Raw genomic sequence first — 22,156 nt, 5'->3', positions numbered from 1 at the left:
CAAATCACTGTCCCCCAAGTTGGCTGAATCCAAATCTGAAGCAAATACTAGCCACTTCACACAGGCCTAACAAATACTTTAAGAAAGTAGGTACTTGACATTAGAGCTCCCAATTTACCATGAACTGTGTCACTGTTCTAATACTTTTTTTTCCAGAAATACAGCAAGTTTTTGATAACTTTTAATAGTACATTCCAATTACAAGACTACATCCTCTTCCAATAAATATAAATAGGTTGGAGGAGACAAAGGTCACCTGGCTCTGTAGTTGTGAAGTTAAGGTTGACTCTATTTTCCTGTCTGATAAAATTGGTCACTGATGTCCACAAGAGCAAGCATTCAGATTAACCTTGGACAGTAAAGTGACATGTGAATCAATACAATTTCTCTTGCAGGTAATGTCTCGACTTTTTACCTAGGAGTCAAGTACAATAAAGAGAAGTGTAGAGGAAAATGAATACCTCTGTACATAGCCTTCATCGATCTGACAAAGGCATTTGATGCAGTCAACAGACAGTGTCTTTTTACTGTTCTGAAGAAACTGGGTTGACCCCCCACACTATTGAACATCATTTGCTCATTACATCAAGGTATGAAGGCAACAGTAGCATATAAAAACAAAGAATCAAGAGCTTTTGACATTAACAATGGCATGAAATTGGTATATCTTGGCCACTGTGTTTTTTAACATCTACTTTTCATTCCTGCTTCTTCATGCATTCAAACACAGCAGTGATGACATTTATCTTGAGCCAGACTAGATGGAGGCTTGCTCAAAAACCAACGTGAAAGAACTGGCTTGGAGAGATTTCCTGTTTGCAGATGATGCAGCTTTGATTGTTCACAGTGAATCTTCCCTGCAAATTCTCTCGGGCAGATTTTCAGAATTGGACAAGAGCTTTAGGATGGGAATTAGTCTCAAGAAGACTGCACTCATGTGCCAAGGGGTGAAAGAACCGACACCTGACATCACTCTGGAGGATGTCTCTTGGTGTCTGACTGTTTTTGGTATTTGGGTTCTATGACCATCAGGAATCTTGACATTCAGGCTGATCTAACAGAATCAGAAAAGCTGTGAAAACTTTCAGACTATTACAGAAACATGCATGGAATAACAGCAAACTATCAGCTAAGGTGAAGATGACAATCTGCAAGACTTGTGTGTTGTCATCCCTGCTTTACAGTTCAGCAGTGTGGACTACATATGCTAGATGTATCAAGACTGAACAGCTTCACCATGAAATGTATACATAAGATCCTGAAAATAAAGCGGGAAGACAGAATACTAAACACAGAGGTACTGGAGTATACAGGATTGACACACCTAGAAACCACTATACAGAAGAGGAGGTTGTGATGGATCAGCCATGTCAGGAATGGGAGAATACCATATCTCCAAGAATATTTTGTATAGTAAGGTACAAGACACCCCTACAAAGTGGGGTCACCATCTTTGGTGGTACCATGATATGTGCTAAAATGATATAAAGTCTTTCAACATCGATGTAGAAAGCTGGGAGGAGCATGTCGAATCCCATTGGATCTGGAGGGAACATCTGGCACTGGGTACAGCTCAACATGAAGCAGCCTTAATCCTGGGGATGGAAGCAAAGAGAGAGAAAAATAAGCCGACTGCTGTAAATTTGAACTCCGACTCAGACAACACAGGGATCTGTGAAGCTTGTAACAAGCTGCATTGCTCTCAAATTCACCTTGTCAGCCACAAACAGCTTCATCAGGCACCTGTACAGTGTGACCCAGAGGACTGATGGTTGCCTACTAATAACAAAGTCAGATTTACTTTCACCTTATGGAGATTCTGCATAACAAAACAAAATATTTCGCAGGGTGAAAGTTGAAAACTGATCTAAGATTCTTATCAGTGTTATATTGCACCCATAGTATACTTACAACTGTAGGGTAAGTAAAGAAAAGAGAGATGTGGAGCAGGTGTGGCGGGGCACAAGGCCGGACTTGGATGAGCTTCTCCCACCCCCCTGCATTCAGCTGGGTGAATGGGTGGCACAAGCGCGGGATGGTGCATTGGTGCATGGCAGCACTCCATCTCCGCCCACCCGCACATCCCCCCTAGGGCCTTCTCAAGTATCCCTGGGGGTATGCATAGCCCTGTTTGACAACCCCTGCTCTATTTTTAAAATGTCAAAGCCTGAACTTTGTGCTGCTTCCTTTTTGACTACACATACAATTTCAAAATATTGGTATTTCAGAGCAAAAGCTGCAATGTCATGAGCTTTGGGGGCTACAAACTAGGTTAAAATGGCATTAAGAACATTTTGGAAACAGATATTTTAAGAAATGGATTTATTTGGCATAGTTCTGCAAATGCTGATTAATGGATGGCGTATCCAGTACACACTGCGCACGTCTATATGAGAAGCCTTACTCAAGATTAGAGCAGATTACTAAACAGTAAGCATCACCATCTACATGTGTAGCCAGTTACTGCATTTGGTCTACTCATGGGTAAATTTGCTACCTGTAAGTACAAGTAGCAAATTTACTTGGGAGTAATTACTGTGCAGTATCGTGTGTATAGACAGCCAACTGGGAGAAAATTTTCTCCCAGTCAGCTGGGCAGCAGGAATGGGAGATTGCTCCTTGCCCTCGGGAGCTGCCTACTGCTGAGGTGGGGGCAATGTTCCCCTACTCTGGCAGCAAGGAGTTCCCCCTGATCACAGAGTGGGGGCTGGGAGATAATTGTTCCACACAAGTTTTCAGACGACACCAAACTGGGGGGAGTAGTAGATATGCTGGAGGGTAGGGCTGGGGTTTGGTGACCTAGACAAATTGGAGGATTGGGCCAAAAGGCAACTCATGAGGTTCAACAAGGACAAGTGCAAAGTTCTGCACTTAGGATGGAAGAATCTCATCCACCAGTATAGGCTGGGGGCTGACTGGCTGGGCAGAAGCTCTGCAGAAAAGGACCTGGGGGGTCACAGTGGAAAATAAGCTGAATATGAGCCAGCAGTGTGCCCTTGTTGCCAAGAAAGCTAACAGCATACTGAGCTGCATTGGTAGGTGTGTTGCCAGCAGGTCAAGGGAAGTGATTATTCCCCTCTATTCAGCATGGGTGAAGTCACATCTGGAGTACTGTGTTCAGCTGTGGGCCTGCCATTACAAAAAGGATGTGAACAAATTGGAGACAGCCCAGCGAAGGGTGACAAAAATGGTGAGGTACCTGGGGCACGTTATTTATGAGGAGAGGCTGAGGGGACTGGGCTTATTTAGTCTAGAGAAGAGGAGACTTGGAGGGGATTTAATAACAGCCTTCAACTACCTGAAGGGTGGTTCCAAATAGGATGGAGCTAAGACTGTGGTAACAGATGACAGAACAAGGAGCAACAGTCTCAAGTTGCAGCAAGGGAAGTTTAGGTTAGATATTACGAAGAATTTTCTCACTAGGAGAATAGTAAAACACTGAAACAAGTTATCCAAGCAGGTTCAAATCTCCATTCTTGGAGGTTATTAAGACCCATCTAGACAAAGCTTTGGCTGGGATGATCTAATTGGGGCTGGTCCTGCTTTGAGTAGGGGGTTGCACTGGATGACCTCCTGAGGTCCCTTCCAACCCTAATTTTCTATGATCTCCCAGCCCCCACTACAATCACGGGGCTGGGAACAATCTCCTAGTCTGTTTCCAGCCTCAGCTCTGTGATCATGATCATGGAATAGGGGCTGGCAGCTCCCTGCATCTGACTGAGACAATTCCTGGCCAGCCCTAGGCTGTGCATGGAAGTCTGTACATGCAGACTTCCACGTGCAGCTTTGGGGCTGGCTGGGAACTGTCCAGGTCAGGGTCAGGTCCCAGCCTTGTGCCCTGATTGGGCAATTGAGGTGCCCCTGCAGCCTGATTGGGGTGCCAGTGCCTGGAGTTCCCTGCTGCTGGGGCAAGTGGACATTTTCCCCAGCTGGGCTCTGGTGGTGGAGCCCATCCTAGCAGCAGGCAGCTTCCAGAGGCAGGGAGCAATCTCCCACCCTCCACCAGGAGACGCATGTCTCCTGGCCCTGTGCTCCCTGCCAGGCCTCGGCTTAGCACCCAGGGGGAGCCTAGAGCTCTGCCTGGCTGCTGCAGGGGACTGGTGCAGGGCCACTGTGGGCATGAACAGACTGCTGCCAGAAGCAGTAAATCTGTTCCCACACCCTACACATGTAGACACCTCCCAGGGTGGGTTTACTCTACAGTAAACCCACCCTACAATATTTGCATGTGTAGACACACCCACTGTGCATCTCTAAGTCCTCAGGAAGATAAATAGTGGAAAGATGATGAATCCTAGCAAATAGATTTGGCATAAATGGATTTTTCAGCCCTTCCGTTTATAAATATATGAAGGGATTTTCCAGAAGTAGATCATTCATAATTCTCTCCTAACACTACTTCTAATAATTACTCAATTGATTTTTATTTGCAGTACGTTAAATAGTGAGTCTCCATGGAAAGGTTTCAATCCTATATTTTGAAGAGTCCTTAGGCCAGGACAACTGATCTTCTGACTGCAGCCTAGATACAGCTGTTAAAACAGATGTCTTGAAAGATGGAAAAATTAACTGTATACAGGTTCTCTACATTATTTTCTGTTATAAAGTGGTTTTATTTGTAGCCATTATTTATTGATAGTTTCCCTTAGCTCAGGGACTTCTGGACCCTTCAGTTTCTTGTATTAAAATAATATCTTTTTTTCAAAATAGTGTATCTAGAAGTAATGGTGAGCAAGATAGCCACATTTTTGAAGCCCATTGAGGCCTGTGGATGAAAGTCATATATACGACTACTGATTGTTACCTCTTGGTCTATGCAGTATTAAGTGTCTTGTGCATTCAGAGTTTGATTCTTGTTATTGCATGGAGTATGGCAAGGGATAGGTATCACAAGTCAGATCAGACCTTCCCATAGAAAAACCTGTCTTTTGGGATAAGGAAATTCTACAAAGCTTGTACTGTGGAATTTTTCTCAAGTAAAAACTTGGGGCTTAGGTTGTGCATTTGTCCTCAAAAATTGACTTCACAGCTCATTAAAATTAACTTCACAGATCTTCTAAACTCTTCATTCCACAGGTGTGAATGACCTTCTCTTCTTTTTAATCTCCGTGATGTTCCACCAATCTAGCTATCCTTTGCAATTCTGCTGTCTGCTAGCTGCTCCTGGTATTGAAGCTCCTATTTCACAGCCCTGCACATTGTTTTTTATTCATTCCAAGTATGTTATAAGTGCTTTTGCTTCAATCTTAAACTGAAAATGCAGCCGCAGGCCCCTAGTGTATTAGCATAGCTTCTACTTTCTTTTTACCTGAAGAAAAATGTGTTGTATGTGATTATGCATCAAATCATCTGCAGCCTTCTTTTCAAAATTCTATATTTGCCCATGCAGTGAAGTATACAGTTATAGAGCAGTAGGGCTGGAAGAGACCTTGGCAAGTAATCTATTCCAGCCCCTTGCCTAAGACAGTATCATTCCTATCCAAACCATTCCATTCAAATCCATTATCTTAGCCAAACTGCATAGTTGACCCTGACACAAAATCCAAGATATAACACTGTAACCTGCCACAGGGAAAGCAGGGGGATCATGGCAGCAAATGTCCTGCTGAGGCAAAGTTTGTTAATGTACAACAGAGAGATCCCAGGAAGAAGGCCATGCCCCCCGTGCCAGGGGAAGGCTAAAACCCCAACAGTCCATACCAATCTGAACATGGGGTAAAAATCCTTCCTGACCCCAAATATGGTGATTGGTCTGCTCCTGAGCAGAGATTTATGACACTTTTTTGCTTTATTCGACAGCATGTTTAAAACAGACTAAAAGGAGTTCTTTTTCACACAGTGGGTGCATCTACACGAGATGTTAACTGTGCAGTAACCCTAATAACATGGCACAGTAGTGTGCCAGGCAAAACCCATGCTAATACGCAACTGTGCAGTAGCATTAGGCTACTGTACAGTTAGTGTCTGTAAAAACCCATATGCTAGCACTGCTGCACAGTAGCACCAGTTACTACGCATTGATTTAGTACTTGGTTATCCAAGTGTAGATGCACCCAGTGTGTAATTAACCTATGAAACTCATTCCACAAGGTATATCAATAAGCCTAACAAAGTGTTGTGGAGGCTGGTAATTTTTTCATAGATTGTGAGACTGGAAGGGACCTCAGAAGATCACTGGGTCCAGCACCCTGCATCAAGCAGGAAAGATAACTGGGGGTCAAGTGATCCCAGTAAGGTGACTGTCCAGTTTCCTCTTGAAGATTTCCAGGGTAGGTGGTTGCACCACCTCTGGCGGGAGCCTTTTCCACAGTCTGGACACCCTGATTGTTAAGAAGTTTTCCCTAATATTGAAACCGAAATTCATTTTCCAGGAGTTTGTGGCCATTACTTCTAGTATTCCCCTTGGTTGCCCTGGTGAACAGTTGCTCACCGAGCCCTTGATGTACTCCCCTAGTGTAGTGGTAAGCTGCTAACAGGTCCCCTCTCAGCCTTCTTTTCTTCTGGCTGAAGAGTCCCAGATCGCTCAGCCTTTCCTCGTATGGCTTGCTGTGTAAGACTCTGATCTAACCAGAGTCTTGCACAGTTGAAATTGATGGAAAATAGATCCATCAGTAGGTATTAAGCAAGATAATTAGAAGTATATCATGTAGGACTTCCTAGTCCTTTGAATATTGGAAGCTGTAAGGGGAGAGCAGCTGGGGACAGATTAGTCTGGATATGCCCAGCATAAACACTCTTTCCTTTAACATTCAGTCTCTGTCACTATGAAAGACAAATACGGGGCTAGACAGACTTATAGTCTGATGCAGTATGGCATTTTGTATATGCTTAAGATTGCTGCAAAGGTCAGAGACTTCATGACTAGGAAGAGAACCCTGATTTGGAAGAGCAATGTCTCAAAGCCCTGGACGAATGATAAACAGGGATCTTGGTTTTCTGTTTTCCATGGAAAAACAGAAAAAACATGGATTTTGCCTTTTAACAAAGAAAAAAGCAGATTTTGCATTTTAATGGAGAACCACACAAATTTTCCACTTTTGCAAAGAGCTCTCTGCAGTTTGGCAGAGTTCCAGCCTGCAAGAGCTTCTTGCAAGAATGGATGGCAAACCCTAAGCCCTGTCCTGAAGGGGAAGGGGTGGGGCCTGAGACCCTCAAGTCAGCCAGGTGTTGGCTCAGGCTCACTTTCCCTCCTGAAGCCTTTATGGTAAGTAAAGCTTGCAGGGTGCTGAGGTCCCTGTCCAATGGGGCTGGGGGGCTCCAGTAGGGTTGGGGGAGGCCCTGTGGGCCAGGTATAGGTGCAGGTGACGGTCAGACTGGTGGGGGGGAAGGGTTGGAGGCTGTGGGAAGAGCCAGCAGGGAGGGTGAGGGGCAGGGCAGGGGTGTGTGGATGGGGACTAAATGAGGCACTGGTAGGCTTCCAAGTTTCTTAAAAACTGCAAATATTTCAATAAAACATTGTGTTCCATTGATACCTGTATATGTATAGTGGCCTTTCATTTTAATCCTGGATTTGGGAGTTTTAATCAGAGAATTCACAATTTTTTTTTATCAGAGAATTTGCAATGTTTAAACAGAGAAAACCAGGTTCCCTGAACTGATAAAACACAGTAAGGAACATTAGTCATGGATTGTCATGAAGGTTTTTCTATTGTGCTTAGCTCTGTATTTCTCACCTTACCTAAACGAATGCTTCACAAATCATAGCAAAGTCAGGGTTTGTTTGCTTTAACTACCACATATGCCTGAAGAGAGAAACTGTAAACCAGAGTGCCCATGAAGTTGACACTCTGGGTAAGAGAGTGCTTAAGTTATGGAGGTAGCTTGCAGGTAGTTGGGTTCTGAGGGCCCATCTCTAAACAGAACATTTTAGATGAAGACTATGCCCCTTGACTGAGTGCCAGAGATCTAATTCCAGAAGCAGTGATTTGAATCTGCCCAAATTCAGCAAGCCAAAAGCTTATAGCTCCAGTGATGATATGTAGAGTCTAACAGCCTGATGAATATCCAGAACTGGGCACTTGACCAGGAGTAATGAGTGTGCTACATGGCAATTTTCAGAGATGGGGATGTTTTCCTGTGTTGCCAGAGCTAAAAGTCTAATTTGCCAGTATATAATGTATTTCAAGTGGAAGATTTACCAGATCTGAATGAGTGTATCTTAGCAACCACAGATGCTTTAAAAATCCAGTTTAACTGGTTAAATTTTTAATTTATAACTGCTAGAGAGGCAACCATCACATGCAATACACAAAACCACTCAATCAGTTCATCACATAGAAACACAATTCTTTCATAAATAGTTTCAAAATGAATCTGATCAGTGGAATGTCTATAATAATATCTTAGAGCTTATTATTATTATATATACACTATCTATTCCCTTCACATAGGAAAAAAAGACTTCCATTTCAAGCAAAAGCTGAGGTTTCAGAAACTGTTTTCCTTCCTCCTTAGAAGGAAACTGAGACCTTTAAAAATATTCATGAAACAATAGAGAAATACACAGTCCCCTAACTCAAGGTATTTGAGAGAAAGATTCAAGTCCCCAGTCTTTATCAGAGATCTGAACCCATTTCTCACAACCCAGATGAAAAACCTTCTGTGAGTCACTGAGGGAGCTGACAGACATGCAGGCCCCTGCTCTAATTCATGGCACTTAGCTTTACGTAAAGCGCCATGAGTTAGAGCACCACCCTGCCCCCCTCTGCTCTCCCGACCCAACAAACATTTGCCTGTGGTTTGGAGGTAGGGGAATTGAGCTGCACTTTGGAGCTAATTGAGCCTGAGGAGTCTGCCTGCAGCCTCTTTCCCCTATCCCTACACTCCTCCCCTCCAAGCTCTAGTGCTGTCTGCAGGGGGCATTGGCAATATGTAGGGCATGCACATGGGTGCATGTGCACCCCCTGAGATTGGCCATGCGCCCTTTGAAAGCGCCAGCTCTGAAACTGGAAGTGCCAGCACAAGTGCACTTCCAGTTTCACTGCTGGTTGTTCCAGGCTTGACAATCGGCCACTGGAGGACATAGACTCGGGAGGCACCAGTCACCCATGGCAGGGAGAGTTGAAGGATGGGGTTTGCCCGGCTCCAATCCATGCCCCCCTTCCCCCTCCAGCTCAGGCTGAACAAGCCCCAGCCTGTGCTTTGCTCCCTTCTTGTATATAGCATCCCAATCGCGCAATTGACCCCAAGAAACAGAAGTTCCCTAAAGCACTCCAAAGTGGAGTGCCTTCATTTGATCCCTCATTTGATGATGGTTAATTTGTCACACAATCAGCCACGCTCTGCAGCCATGCATGTGCCAGAGCATGGCTGTAGAGTGGTTTCAGGGGGCTGATTGCACAACAAATGTAACTTCTGTCTGTGCCCTGAGTTTTTAACTGCTAGCACTAATACCTCACTGCATTGCTCCTTTCTGAAGATACTCCACTCCCTCTCCCTGCAGATCATCTAGAACAGCTTCCTTCTTTCAGCTCAGACACCTTAGCATACGTGTTGCCTTGCCAAACAAATCTCATTAAAGTGCTAATGACTTCTTGCGTTTATCTGTTCCATAGCTTCTTCCTGTTAGCTCTGGACTTAGGACCCAGATGCTTTCTTCTAGAGGGGGAGGGGGGACCCACCCTCTGACTGACCACAACCTCTCCATTCAATAATAGACAAATGTATTGATTCACAGTGATAACAGAAAAGAAACTATACAAGCAATCAAGCAATTCTATATATCTACTAATCCTAGAACTGTCATCAGAGTCAAGAAATGTCTGGCCAGGACGCTTTCTTCACTCTGAAGGCTTTCTTAGGTGTCAGATGTCAGTATGTCAGCAGCCTCAAGGTGAGATGCTGAGCCCCGCCCCACACACACACACACACACACATAGAGTGGAGTGGATGAGATGGGCTGGTGGTGTGTCCTCTGTTCATGGTGGCCTCAGAGACCCCTCCCAGGGGATGGGAACAAGGACAGGAACCCTCCTGGGGAGGAGGAGGAGGACCCTTTGTTACTCTTAAATCTCTGCTTTTGCATTCTCCTTCCCTCCTGATGACCCCTGATGTCTCTTCATCTGCGGCTATCTGATTAGTGTCTCTGAGGTTGTCACACTGTCTACATTCTGTTTCATAGCATATTCCAAACTCATCACGTGCACACCCTTCCCAAAATAGGAATTTCAGCCCCTCCCCCCCAAACTCCCTCTTTGGCCTTGCGAGCTGGTGCCACTATTTCATGTTATAGGACGGTGTGGTATGTGCCCCCAGTTTCTCAGGCTGTGTCCTTGTTTGTTAGACAGCTTGTCTGCTTCTGAAGGCTGAGAAAACTGAGAGAGAGAGAGACCCAGGCTTTTAGAAATCAATTAACCCTTTCTGCCCATCCTGAACCATTCTAATGCATGTATATACCCCCCCCCCAAACCAATTCCCAGAAAACAGCTCTTTAAATACCATTTTCAAGCCATCACTTCCAAAGAGCAAGTCAGAGCAACTAAGCTTGTGGACTAAAGGGATTTCTCTGATTGCAAATGCTATTGTTTATGCAGTCTGTGCATTTCAGGGGCATGTCTACACTGCATTGTCAATCCAGGCTTTTATTTGTGTTCAACCCTTTCACTATCTACATAGAAAAACCCTTGACCCATTTTTGGAGATATTTTAAGCTCAGGCTAGTTTTCATAGCTGTGGGTATGGACTAGCATACAGGATTCACTTCAGTGCAGGATAGAACTTGTCTACTTTGTACTGAGGAGGCAGGTTAAATCACTAGAGTGTCTAAAGTCCTGCACCCCACTTCCCACAATTCCTTCTGAAAGAAAGATTGCTGTTCTTCATTTGACAGGGAAAGAAATCTAAAGCAACTCAGCACAAATAACCACAAGGTCTCTCTAGAAACCCACAGGAGAGTACAGAAGAAGTGAGGACTGCCTGTCATGAGGACAAGATTTGCAGGGGGGAAAGCTCACTCAGCTCTCAGGTTCAAATCACCCTGGTAAACTGCACTGTAGACCTATGTTAGAATTAGTGTGAAGAAGTGTTTGTGACCATAATCCTAAAAGAAAGCAAAAGACAAGACTTCTTGGGCACGGAGCTCACAAGAGGGACACACTAGGGAATTTCTGAGCCAGGTATCTACATGTTCTTGTTTGTTTCTGCTATATTTGGGGAAGCAGGACTTTGTACCATTTTTATCCATTAAAATTATTATAGCATGTATATTATTAAAGCTATTATTATAGTATATTGTAATATAATATAGGAGGGAATGATAAAAGAGCAAGGACAATTCTGTCTCTTCTATAACTCAGGTGGCTTCATTCTTCTGTTGTATCTAGTAGGTAACAGCCTCCAAGGTCCTTGTGCAATGAGTGATGGATTTCAGGAAATCCAGTGGAGATGGAAAAGCCAGTACTCAGGAATAGTCTGACAGTGCAGAGCTACCCTCCATTGACATACGCCCAAGGATTTGGTTTGCTGTTGTTTGTTGCAGGGGACATGTAAGTTAAAGATGACACCAAGGTTATGGTCAGTGGAAGGCACCTATGCATCTATGGACTAATGCAGTGCCATATGAGCATACGAGAGATACTGAGCTATTTCTGAACAAATTAGCATGGGCAGTGGAACTAGTATAGGTGGGTTTAGAGAAGTATTTGACTGGGGAGGAGTTTTGATATCTGTGAATGGTACTGCATTGCACCATGTGAATGTACCCAGAAGTTCTGATTTGTTTAAATGTAATCTCAGTTACATATCAACATGATTAGTGACTGGAAAAATAAGTATTACCAATTCTCATTAATTTAGGATGTAGTCCTGTCTTTGATCAGGCACAATATGTAGGTATCCTTTCCTGGAATTTATATTATTTCCAGAGCATCTCAATCCTCGTGTTTTTACTATTTATAAAGTGTCACAAAGGATTCCAGAAGGAATAGGATTCAGCTGGTATGTGGCAGTACAGTATGCTGGCACTTCTCCCAAGCTGTTATCTTGCTTTCCAGAATCTCTGCTTTCATGTTTGTTTTTAAAAAAGCTGTTAAGGTTGCAAAGAAAATCTAAAAAATGTCAACTGAATTCAACCAAAGCAGAGACATCTATATGTGTTTGCTGAGATCAGTAGCCCTGTTTATCTGCGAGGCGTTAGCAGAGATGCCAAAGACGATATTTTAAATGTCAACATTGTCTCATGTGAGAGAGGGGAGACTGGGGCAGTTAGATGTGCATAATTTACTCCTTTAGGTATTGTAAGTGGTGATATTGGCTGAAACTACTGGTTCCCTGCATCCTCTTCAGTCAAGAAAGACCTCAGCTCAGGTTAGCAGAGTTGTTGGGTAACCTCAAGTCCCTCCAAGGAACTAAATTCATGGTATTTGCTGGCCCACAAATGAATATATGAGGACAGTCTGTGCAACTTGCTGAGATGTCTAATTTTGTTGGCTTAGTTGGTGGGACTTATTTTGTAAATGGATCACCAACTGGAGTACCATAACCCTTTTTCCCAATTAGTGCCTGATCTCAGATTAAATCTATCTTTGTCTGTTTACATAAAGTCTTTCCAGAATAGCCCATCCTCCTAGCTGGGGAATCCACTGACCCCCAGAACACACTAACAGATGTTTTAATAAGAATTTTGAGCCAGATCTGTAGCTGGAACTGCTCATTGCAGCTACATCATTTTATACCAGTTAAGATTCAGATGTGGAACCAAAATCCTTATTTGCCTTTCTGAGTCAAAGCACCTTTGTTTCTGACAAAGTCTATTCAGATTGATCTGATACGTGTTGATGGTTTAGAAATGCATGTTATCTTTCATGGGAAACTATTGCTCGATCTAGATATTAATTATTTTTAACAAAGACCGTGGCTTTCTAGAAAAGTGCTAAAACCATAGGTCTACAAGAGAGTAATTTTTGTAGATCCTTTAGAAGTAGTGTTGCAACAATACAATATATATTCATTGTGGTAATTAAAATAATTTTAATGCAAATGTGCTCTGTTAAAGTACATGGTCCCTTTCATTGATTGCCTGCACTTAACAGATGACAAGACAAATGATTATCTACACCCAGGCTGATTAATTAATCTGTAACCTTGAAGACTGTTTTAGAGGAGAAAAGACCAAACACTTATGCCTAGATCAGGTACTCCTTACCTGAAATACCTTCACAGCAGGAACAGATTGTAGAGCTTCCTAAAGGTAAAAACAGTTGCTGCCTTTTGCCATCTTTGCACTACCATAAAAGTGTTTATGATGGCTTAAACACCAAGTAAAACAGGTGTCCACGCCCCTTGTACTACAAATGTGGCCACAATGAAGGTGTGATATTCAGTTGTGCTGCTCTTTAGTTGCAAATATCTCTCTACTTTATGGCCTCAGAGCACAGGTAGCCCAGAGCTGCTTGCATCCTCCAGCCACTGCAGGCAGGTGCTCTAGGGGCTTTAGAGGCCAAATCCTGTCTGTCTCTTCTCCCCTGTACACTTCCCCCAAGAAATTCCTGCACAGGATTGGGAGCATCTGCCTAGCTTTCCCTGCTGATGGAAACATGCTCTTGGGATCTCAGGGGCTGTGTCTCCTTAAGTGGGGGTTTCCTCACTTAGTGAGACATGCCCCCAGGAATCTCCGTGACAGCGCAGGAATTCCTGGGATGCACAGGAGTGGATCCCTCAAGCACCCAGGGAAAAACCTATCACCTATTGTCCTGCAACATCAACAGGGAGAAGAAAGGGTGATATTTGTTCTGTCCACTGAAACGGATCAGCTGTGCCAGGATGTATCCTGGCACAAGTGATCCACTTCATTTGGTGATGTCTGTTTCTATGCTAAGTGCTCAAATCTACATTCTGGCCCAATGCCAGGGAATAAAGAAAGAATAGAATGGAATAAGTTTCTCTGTTCCTGAATTACTTTTACAACTCAAAAGAAAATATTTGCTGATGACACTAAGATGTGGGGGGATGTGGGCACGCTAGAAGGAAGGAATAGGCTACAATCAGACCTAGACAGGTTACAGGGGTGGGCGGATGAGAATAGGATGGGCTTCAACACTGACAAGTGCAAAGTGATGCACCTGGGGAGGAACAACCAGCACCATACCTACAGGTTGGGGAACTCCCTTCTTGTCAGTACAGAGGTGGAAAAGGGTCTTGGAGTTATCATTGACTCCAAGATGAACATGGGCCAGCAGTGTGGGGACTCAGTCAGGAAGGCCAACCGCACCTTGTCATGGATCCACAGATGCATCTCGAGCAGCTCCAAGGAGGTGATCCTCCCCCGCTATGTGGCACTGGTTAGGCCGGAGCTGGAGTTATGCGTCCAGTTCTGGGCGCTGCACTTCAAGAGGGATGTGGACAACATGGAGAGGGTCCGGAGGGGGGCCACTCGCATGATCAGGGGCAGCAGGGCAGGCCCTATGAGGAGAGGCTACGGGACCTGAACCTGTTCAGCCTCCACAAGAGAAGGCTGAGGGGGGATCTAGTGTCCTGTTACAAACTAGTCAGGGGGATCAGCAGGCATTGGGGGAGTCCCCGTTCCCCTGAGCACTGCCAGGAGTGACCAGGAATAACGGTCACAAGCTGGCAGAGGGTAGATTTAGGCTAGACATCAGGAGGCGCTACTTCACGGTCAGGGCAGCTAGGATCTGGAACCAACTTCCAAGGGAAGCGGTGCTCGTTCCTACCCTGGGGGTCTTTAAGAGGAGATTAGACGAACACCTTGCTGGGGTCGTTTGACCCCAGTAATCTTTCCTGCCACAGTAGGGGGTTGGGCTTGATGATCTACTCAGGTCCCTTCCGACCCTAGAAACTATGAAACTATGAATTTCCATATTGTACTATAAATGATCATGCATACAACATCAAGAGCATTGTATAGGATTCACAGAACAAATCCAAGCCCTGTCCTGAACAGCCTCAGGCCCAATTTTACAACCTTGCTTGCAATAATCTTCTGGGCCTCTGGAAGATGAACAGATTCAAGCCCTGAGTTTATTTTAGCGACAAGACACAATTAGTGAGATGATGAAAATGGGTAGCAGATATAATTGTAGGAATCAATAATATCTGACTGAGTATATGATGTTAATGATGCACAGCAGTCCTTTCACTGGCTCTCTCCACAGAAATATGATTCACCTTAGTAGCGATTTTGGAGAGTTAGAAATTTGGTTTCTTAACTTTCCCCATCAGCTCAAACTGAAATCAATGTATGAATTGCTGCACTGATGGCAATAGTAGTAGGAGTTAGCATGGAAGCTAGGGAAACGGCTTTTGCAAATGTAATTTTTTCACTGACGCATAAAGAGTTAAAACAAATTACCCAATGCAGCTAATAAATAAGATCACTGACATTTTCCAGAGCAATGGTATATGCCACCTGCTTTTAAGTCCATACTTCTGGGAACTAGAGCTGAAGAGAGAAATAGCAACGGGGATTAGGCATATTAATGCATTTGTTCATGTGTTTGTTTTCAGCTGGGACCTAGTCTACCAGTATCTATTTGTACTTGATAACCCAATGAAACTAAACTGTGCAAAGTCTGGGATTCTGCCGAGTCACTTTGCAAAGCAAAAGAAAACTTGCATGCAGACCAATGCCTGGTCCAGTCCTTCTTTCTTACTACTCCCAACCAAGGCCTAACATAGGCAGAATAGTTTTTTGTTTGAAGAAATGTCACTCTGGGCCTAATTCATATCAGGACTTCAGCATTACCTAGCATTGTAACAGTTAATCTTCATGCCCTTGCCATCCAGTGTGATATTCTGGCCAAGATTAGGTGCTGATTGATGCTCCGTCTGGGATGGCTTGGGACAGTTAGGCTATGTCTACCCTGTTTCTCAGGGCCAGTCTTAAGACTTGGCCATGCCAGTCAGTCACATTACATCAAAGACCCCTGTATTCCACCCTGCAACCTAACTTCCAGAAACTCTGCAGAATATAAGGGCCTGTGAGCAAGCCTCTGCCTATCCTGCATTTCCACATGGTGTGTTTGGAATTTACCTGGCCACCGCAGACTGCAGTCACACTAATCCACAACTTCCTGTTCCTAACTTGTAGCAATAAGGTAAGCCACTGGAGTGGTAGATATGAAAAGGGTAGCTCGTGGGATTCAGACTGATTGAAGGAACCGTACTAATAGCGTAGACATGCCCTTTGTTGTCACGTTGTATGCATGTGGTAAGAATGGTAATCACACAAGCCAATTTGCTGAGTGAAGAGCAGCCTACCTTAGCCAGTAAGAAATGCTAAGGCGAGGTAATTGGGCACTGACTTTAGCTGAGGAGTCTCAGTTGCTGACCCTCTCCTGGAGTTAGATGCTTAAAACAGGTCAGTCCCTTTCATGGAGAAAAAATACCAGGGAATAAAACTGCATGCATAGTAGCTCATTGGCTAGAGTGGGCACACCTGGAAAACTAAATTATGCCTCATTGCACTGTAGGCACATTCATCCTAAAAGAGGTACCTAAAGTCCCTGTATACCAAATTGCTGAAAGAAAAGTTCCCTGGGCTGTTTGTGAGCATGCCCAGAACTGCTTCAAAGCTGAGGGCTAAACTCTATTTCACGTTTTACCCACCTGAGTGGTATTTACCTAAGTGGTTTTTTTGCACATACACAGTTTGACTTGAATAGCTATGCTCACCCTGCATGTCCCTTCTGAGCTGCATTTGGACCACATAGGGTCTGTGGCAAAATAGAATTGCCTGGGCTCATGTCTAACACTGAGAAAGCCCCCAAATTTTAGTTTAAAAAATTGCAATTAGTGAGTGAGGGAGCAAGGCAGAGTCCCACCCTGTTAATCCAATAGGTCAGTGCTTAGGGCAATAGCCCAGGGAACAAGAGACCTAGGTTTTGAACCCACTCACCTAGAAGGCCTTGAACTTACATCTCCAAGTTTCAGCAAAGTGCTCCAGCCACCAGGCCTAGGGATAGCCCAAGCTATTCTCCAATCCTCATCTTGAAAGTAGCCCATCATAAAGAAGAGGAGGTAAAGATGTATGGATCCAAAAAGAAAGTAAGCTAGAGGAAGAGTGGCTCAATGAGACAGACACTGCCCTGAAAGGAATCAAGCCCTCAGTTCTTGGCCCTGAGCCTCAATAGTTTTTCTGCATCTTACATTTATTATTCATTGGATAAAAGAATGAACAACAGTGGGATAGTTTCTGCCCCACTGGGCATCACAGAGTAACAGAGTGCAGGGAGAGTTGGATTCCTACAATGGGATCCAGAGTAGCCAGCATGCTAGAACTAGTCACTAGGGAACACTGAGTCAGACAGTGTGTCAGAAATCCTGCCCCACTCCAGTGATCAGGAGCCTGAGTTGGGGTCTCTGACAGGCAGTTTCCTTTACACCCTAAACTCCTCCTTGGAGGGAAGGCACATACATTTTTTTCTTTGGAGAAACTGAATAAGGTTCCCCTTCCTTTTAGCACAATGGTAGTAGTGGTACAAACACTGGGCACATCTACATGTTCATTAATGTGTTGCAGTTACTGTGCATTAAGTTTAGTACTTGTATAATCAAAGCACAGGAACCGATGCTATTGCTCAGTAGCACTAGCGCATGCCTTTTTAGTGACGCTACTGCACTGTAGCCTAATAATACTGTGCAGTAGCACGTCACAGAAGAAACAGGGTTAGTACGCTACTGCACAGTATTATTGGGCTTCTGTGGATTATAGAGTGGGTAACACCAGAGTATGTCCAGTGGAGAATGCACTGGACTCAAATTACAGTGGGAGACTTGTTGTGCCACTCTTATTGCATTTACTGGGTGCATTTACATGTGCAATTTTTCTCCATAGAAAATTCAGGCTCATTAAACTGCTCCTGGACACATTTACACATGCACCCATGTTGGAAGCAAATTGTGCTCAACAGAAACAGCCCAGTCCAGGGCTGCTCCTGTCCTCTTCTGTCCCCCTGGTGCCAGCCTCTAGCTGTCCCAGTTCTGGAGCACAGCTCCAAACTGCACAGGGTAGGGGGAACTGTCCCAGCTTGATGGGCAGCTACCTGCCAGCCATTGGGAGATAGGGGCAGGCCTGGAGTCCCGTAAGACAGGGGGAGCTGTCCCAGTTCAGCCTCCACAGATCTGGACCCATCCTGATCTCCGTGGGGCAGGGAGACCTTTCCCAGCTGTTGGGCAGCTGCTTCTCAGCCCTGTGGAGATCAGGAGTCATCCCAATCTCCACAGGGCTAGGAGATCTGACCCAGCTGCCAGGCAACTGCCTTCCAGCCACATGGAGATCGGGACCATCCCAGTCTCCATGTGGCTGAGGCAGTGTCCCACTGAACCTCGACAGCTCTCCCTGCCCCCTGTGGCCTCCTGTTGCCTAGGCTGACCTGGAGCAATTTACTCCTGGTCAGCATCTTCACATGAGCTTTGGCACATTAGTTTAACGCACTGATTTCTTGTACCTGTACGTACAGGTACTAGAAAACGGTACATTAGACTAATCTACTGTGCAGTAATTGCTGCCCACATGTAGACAGTAAAGCTTTACTGCACATTAGATTAGTCTAATGCACAGTAAAGCATTTTATGTAGATGCACCCACTGTTTATCATCACTTCACTCCTCTGTAGATCATCTCCTGCATCTTTAAATAGGGCATATTATTCTCATTGAAATCTACAGAGAATGATGTATGCTAAGTGCTGAGTAGTATTATTATATAATTTAGCTGCACCTTTCTTTGCTTTTAAACAGAATTTTAAAAATGATTAAAAAAAAAATCAATCTCTAAAAACAAGGCACAACTCAAAGTCATTTTTATGCATTTTTGCTGTCATTTTATTGAAAAAAAGCTGGTATTCACATATTTATATTTTTATTCAACAACAGTTAGCTAACTTGTGCAACACAAAGAATGCAGCCATGAACAACAGCTTTCAAAACAATCAGATTTACCAACTTTACCATCACTTAGTCTACGCCACTGAAAGCTCAAACCAAAAAGGAAAAAAAAAAAGTTTTAAAAGTTTCACAATGACCATGTTAACTTTCTTACATTCAAGAAGACCAGGCAACCAAATTGTACTAGTGATGTCAGACAAGACTGGGATACTGGTCTTTTAAAGATTTCTAGATTTTTCTTTAATAGTCACATCTCATCATTTTGGTTGGGAAGTCAATAATTTCATAACGCTCCAAAGACTTACTTTATCTTAACAAGATCTTTTTGGTACCCAAATGTGAAACAGACTAAGGTACTTGAAATAAAATATTAGAACTGTTGTATTAAGATCTGCTTTATAATAAATTATCTATAGAATCTCATTTGAAGATGTTAGAAGCTAAATATATGTTTTACAGTACTTCTAGCTGCAAATGCCAGTATGAGCTGTTAGCATTTTGAGCTGCAAAGGTTAATTGGATGAGGCCAAAAGTCAAAGAAATTGTATGATACCCTTGAAGCAGTAGTTTGGCATTAACAAGATTTCTATACAATTTACCACATTCTTAAACCTTTTTACAAGAGAAAAGGTGATTGCTAAATTTAATTAGAATATGTACATATAATACTGTCCATGTCTTCTAGAGCATACAGTGTTTTATAAACAAACATTCCTCATTCCCTTGAAAGTTAACCTACACGTTTCATACGGTATGTGTATAGTATGGTTGGAAACTGATGCACATGCGTTTGTGCTTCTACACACAAATCTATACAGCCTCGTTCTAGAAAATTTTAAAGGTACGTATTTTGTGTGTCAAGGCAAGACTTCATAGAAAAAGTTGTAGCTTTTTTGTAATCCTTGTTAGCAGATTTCCCACCCACCCCACCCTCCCCAAATCAAACTATAAAAGCATGCAGGTCCATTTATCAGTTCATTCTCCATTAGTTAGGAGTCAATGCAGAATGGTTTAAGGTCATAAAAGAACCTTTTCTATGTGAGGGATTTTAATCAGTGTAGATCAGACAGATCATCTGAGTCAGTTACACTCCTTTATTCGTGATTTGAAAAGAAATCATTTGGGGTAATATTTGTTTTCTGCAGATGTTAGTAGGCATACAGAAAGATTTCCTAAATTAAATGAATTTTCAAAACAGAACATCACACCACTTGCATATAACTCTCAAAAGCAGCATCTTCCAATTATATTGCAGTTCTTTTGAAAACAGAATTGTGTAAACATTTCCCTCCATTTAATCCACAAATCATTTCTGTGACCTTAACAGTGGGGCAAGCTGAAAACTTAACGTTCACTGAACCATGGTAACTGGTAACTTTCATAGCACTTAGAGATACTGTGGCATATGCTGCGTTATCTGGGTATACTGAAAATACACGTGACATCAATAACTGTGATGCAGTAAAGAAATGAAGGATTTTAAGACTGCACAGTTTTGACCTGGCTTTGCACCCATTGGCTGTATCCAGACAAGCGCAGATGTGCAGTATGTGGTGCCACAGACCCATCTGTGGTGCTACACACTGCACATTTAGGCATTCCTTGCAATGCTACTTTGCAGCGGGGGTGGGGGATTTGACCCCAGGAGATCCCAGGCTAAAAATCCTGCACAGAAAAAGCAGGGTAATGCATGTGGCGGACAGGCTCCCAGCTGCAGGAGTGCCATGGCTGCAGCTTCCCTAACCCCCAGGATCCCAGGGAAGGCTGCTAGGGCCAGCACAGTTGCTGGCCTCCCCTGCCCCACCCAGGATAACCTGCTCTACGCCACAGTGCACATGGCACAAGCATGCCCCAGGGACAGGCAGTGGCACAAAGTAACCAAACGTCCACCCTCATCTGGATGTGGCCATTGAAATCAAATATTGATTTCAATAGCAGCAGAGTTAGGGCAACACATGAGTGCTTTTGAAAATCCTACACTATTTAAATAACTCATGTGTACATCTCTTTGTGCTCTGAATAGTATGTAACCAGAAAGCAGCAAATATTGAATTTTTAAATAGCACCCACTGTAACTGGTATCTTTACATCTACAGCCTGATTGAATAGAAATGTATATGCAGAGTAAATTGGCTTTTATAAGAAGAACCTGAATAAATCTACAGTAATTCATTTTTTTTAATCAGAAAGTTGAAATACAAAGTCAGGATTTTTAGCAGACGTAAAAAAACTGTAAAAGTGTTTGTGGAACTCTGGCACTCCTATAGAGGGAGGGCAAAACACTAGAGATGGAAATATGGCAGGTGGACCCGGAGGAACGTTTTTGCTCGTTATTAAGGGAAATCATTTTATTTTGTTTCCAGTTTAGTATCTGTCAACATCTTTTTTCTCTGCACCGTGATATAAGGGGGATGCAGCTATTCACTGAGAAATAAGTCCATGTCAACCTGAAAGCCTGTAAAGCATTACTGAAGAAATCAAGAGCCTAATGTAAAAAGCTCTAATAATGTGGTAAACCTTGAAGGCTGCAGAGGAATGCAGCAGCACAAGACCCTGGTCCTGTGAAGCACTGAGTTCCTCTGAGAGTTAACCAGAGTGGAAGGTACTCAGCACCTAACAGGAACAGTTCCCAAATGAAAACCCCTGATTGTTTAAAAAACTGATCTAGACCAAAGTACTGAATCTGTAGTAGTATTTGATAATTACATAGTTGCAGTGATTTAAAACTGTTGGTTGCCACCAATGATACAGGGTGAAGGGTGGAGGGATGGATTCTACAAATTCCACCACAACGACCATACTTTTGTGAAGGTCACATCCTTCTACAACTCTCAAAAGGCTGGCTTATAAATACAGAGGGATATTGATAAACCTAGTGCATTTCTGAGTTCACTTTATCCTGAAATATGTACAGATTGTTTGTCGCTGCTATAGCAATTATGTTCTCAGTTGGGTGCCATGCTGTATGCAAGATCTTCTTCATAAAGTCCAAACTGTCGACACTGATGTCATCTTTCCTTCGTTTGCCTCCAACACAGACTCGGCGGGGTTTCAGAATAGCTCGGGGCTTACTGCTCTCCCGGGATGCCTCCAAGGTAACGTCACGTTTGGTGTTTCGGTCAAACATTCGAAAGAAGTTGTTATATGCACCTGTCATTATGACACTGCAGAGAGAACACAGAGGCAAGATTAAATAGAAGGATGTACTAACTCTACTAACAAGAATGAGTCAATACAGCAGCACTTCACCGGTGCCTCTATATATTCTTAGGGGCAACTGAGATAATACAAGCTGGCCTCATCTACACGAGACAGT

The 22,156-nt window shown here is 43.6% G+C and overlaps 1 protein-coding gene across 9 annotated transcripts in view; it reads right to left on the bottom strand.

Annotated features, from left to right (window-relative positions):
• Positions 1 to 273: 273 nt before the first annotated feature.
• The window catches only part of PPP2R2C (protein phosphatase 2 regulatory subunit Bgamma), a 348,432-nt gene continuing 326,549 nt past the window's right edge, over positions 274 to 22,156 (bottom strand). For 8 of the 9 annotated variants that reach the window (XM_090035552.1, XM_090035556.1, XM_090035558.1 and 5 more), the window contains one exon: positions 19,781 to 22,004. In XM_090035552.1, the coding sequence (XP_089891678.1) occupies positions 21,713 to 22,004 (292 nt within the window). In that variant the 3' untranslated portion in view covers positions 19,781 to 21,712. Of the gene's footprint in view, positions 1,596 to 19,780; positions 22,005 to 22,156 lie in introns of those variants that run through there. The other variant, XM_090035561.1, reaches the window with a different exon arrangement.

The sequence above is a fragment of the Crocodylus siamensis genome, chromosome 2 (assembly GCF_052110815.1).
Source record: "Crocodylus siamensis isolate JL-2025a chromosome 2, ASM5211081v1, whole genome shotgun sequence".
Lineage (NCBI taxonomy): Eukaryota > Metazoa > Chordata > Crocodylia > Crocodylidae > Crocodylus > Crocodylus siamensis.
The sequence above is the reverse complement of the archived record's forward strand: the minus strand, read 5'-3'. Positions and strand labels throughout refer to the sequence as shown.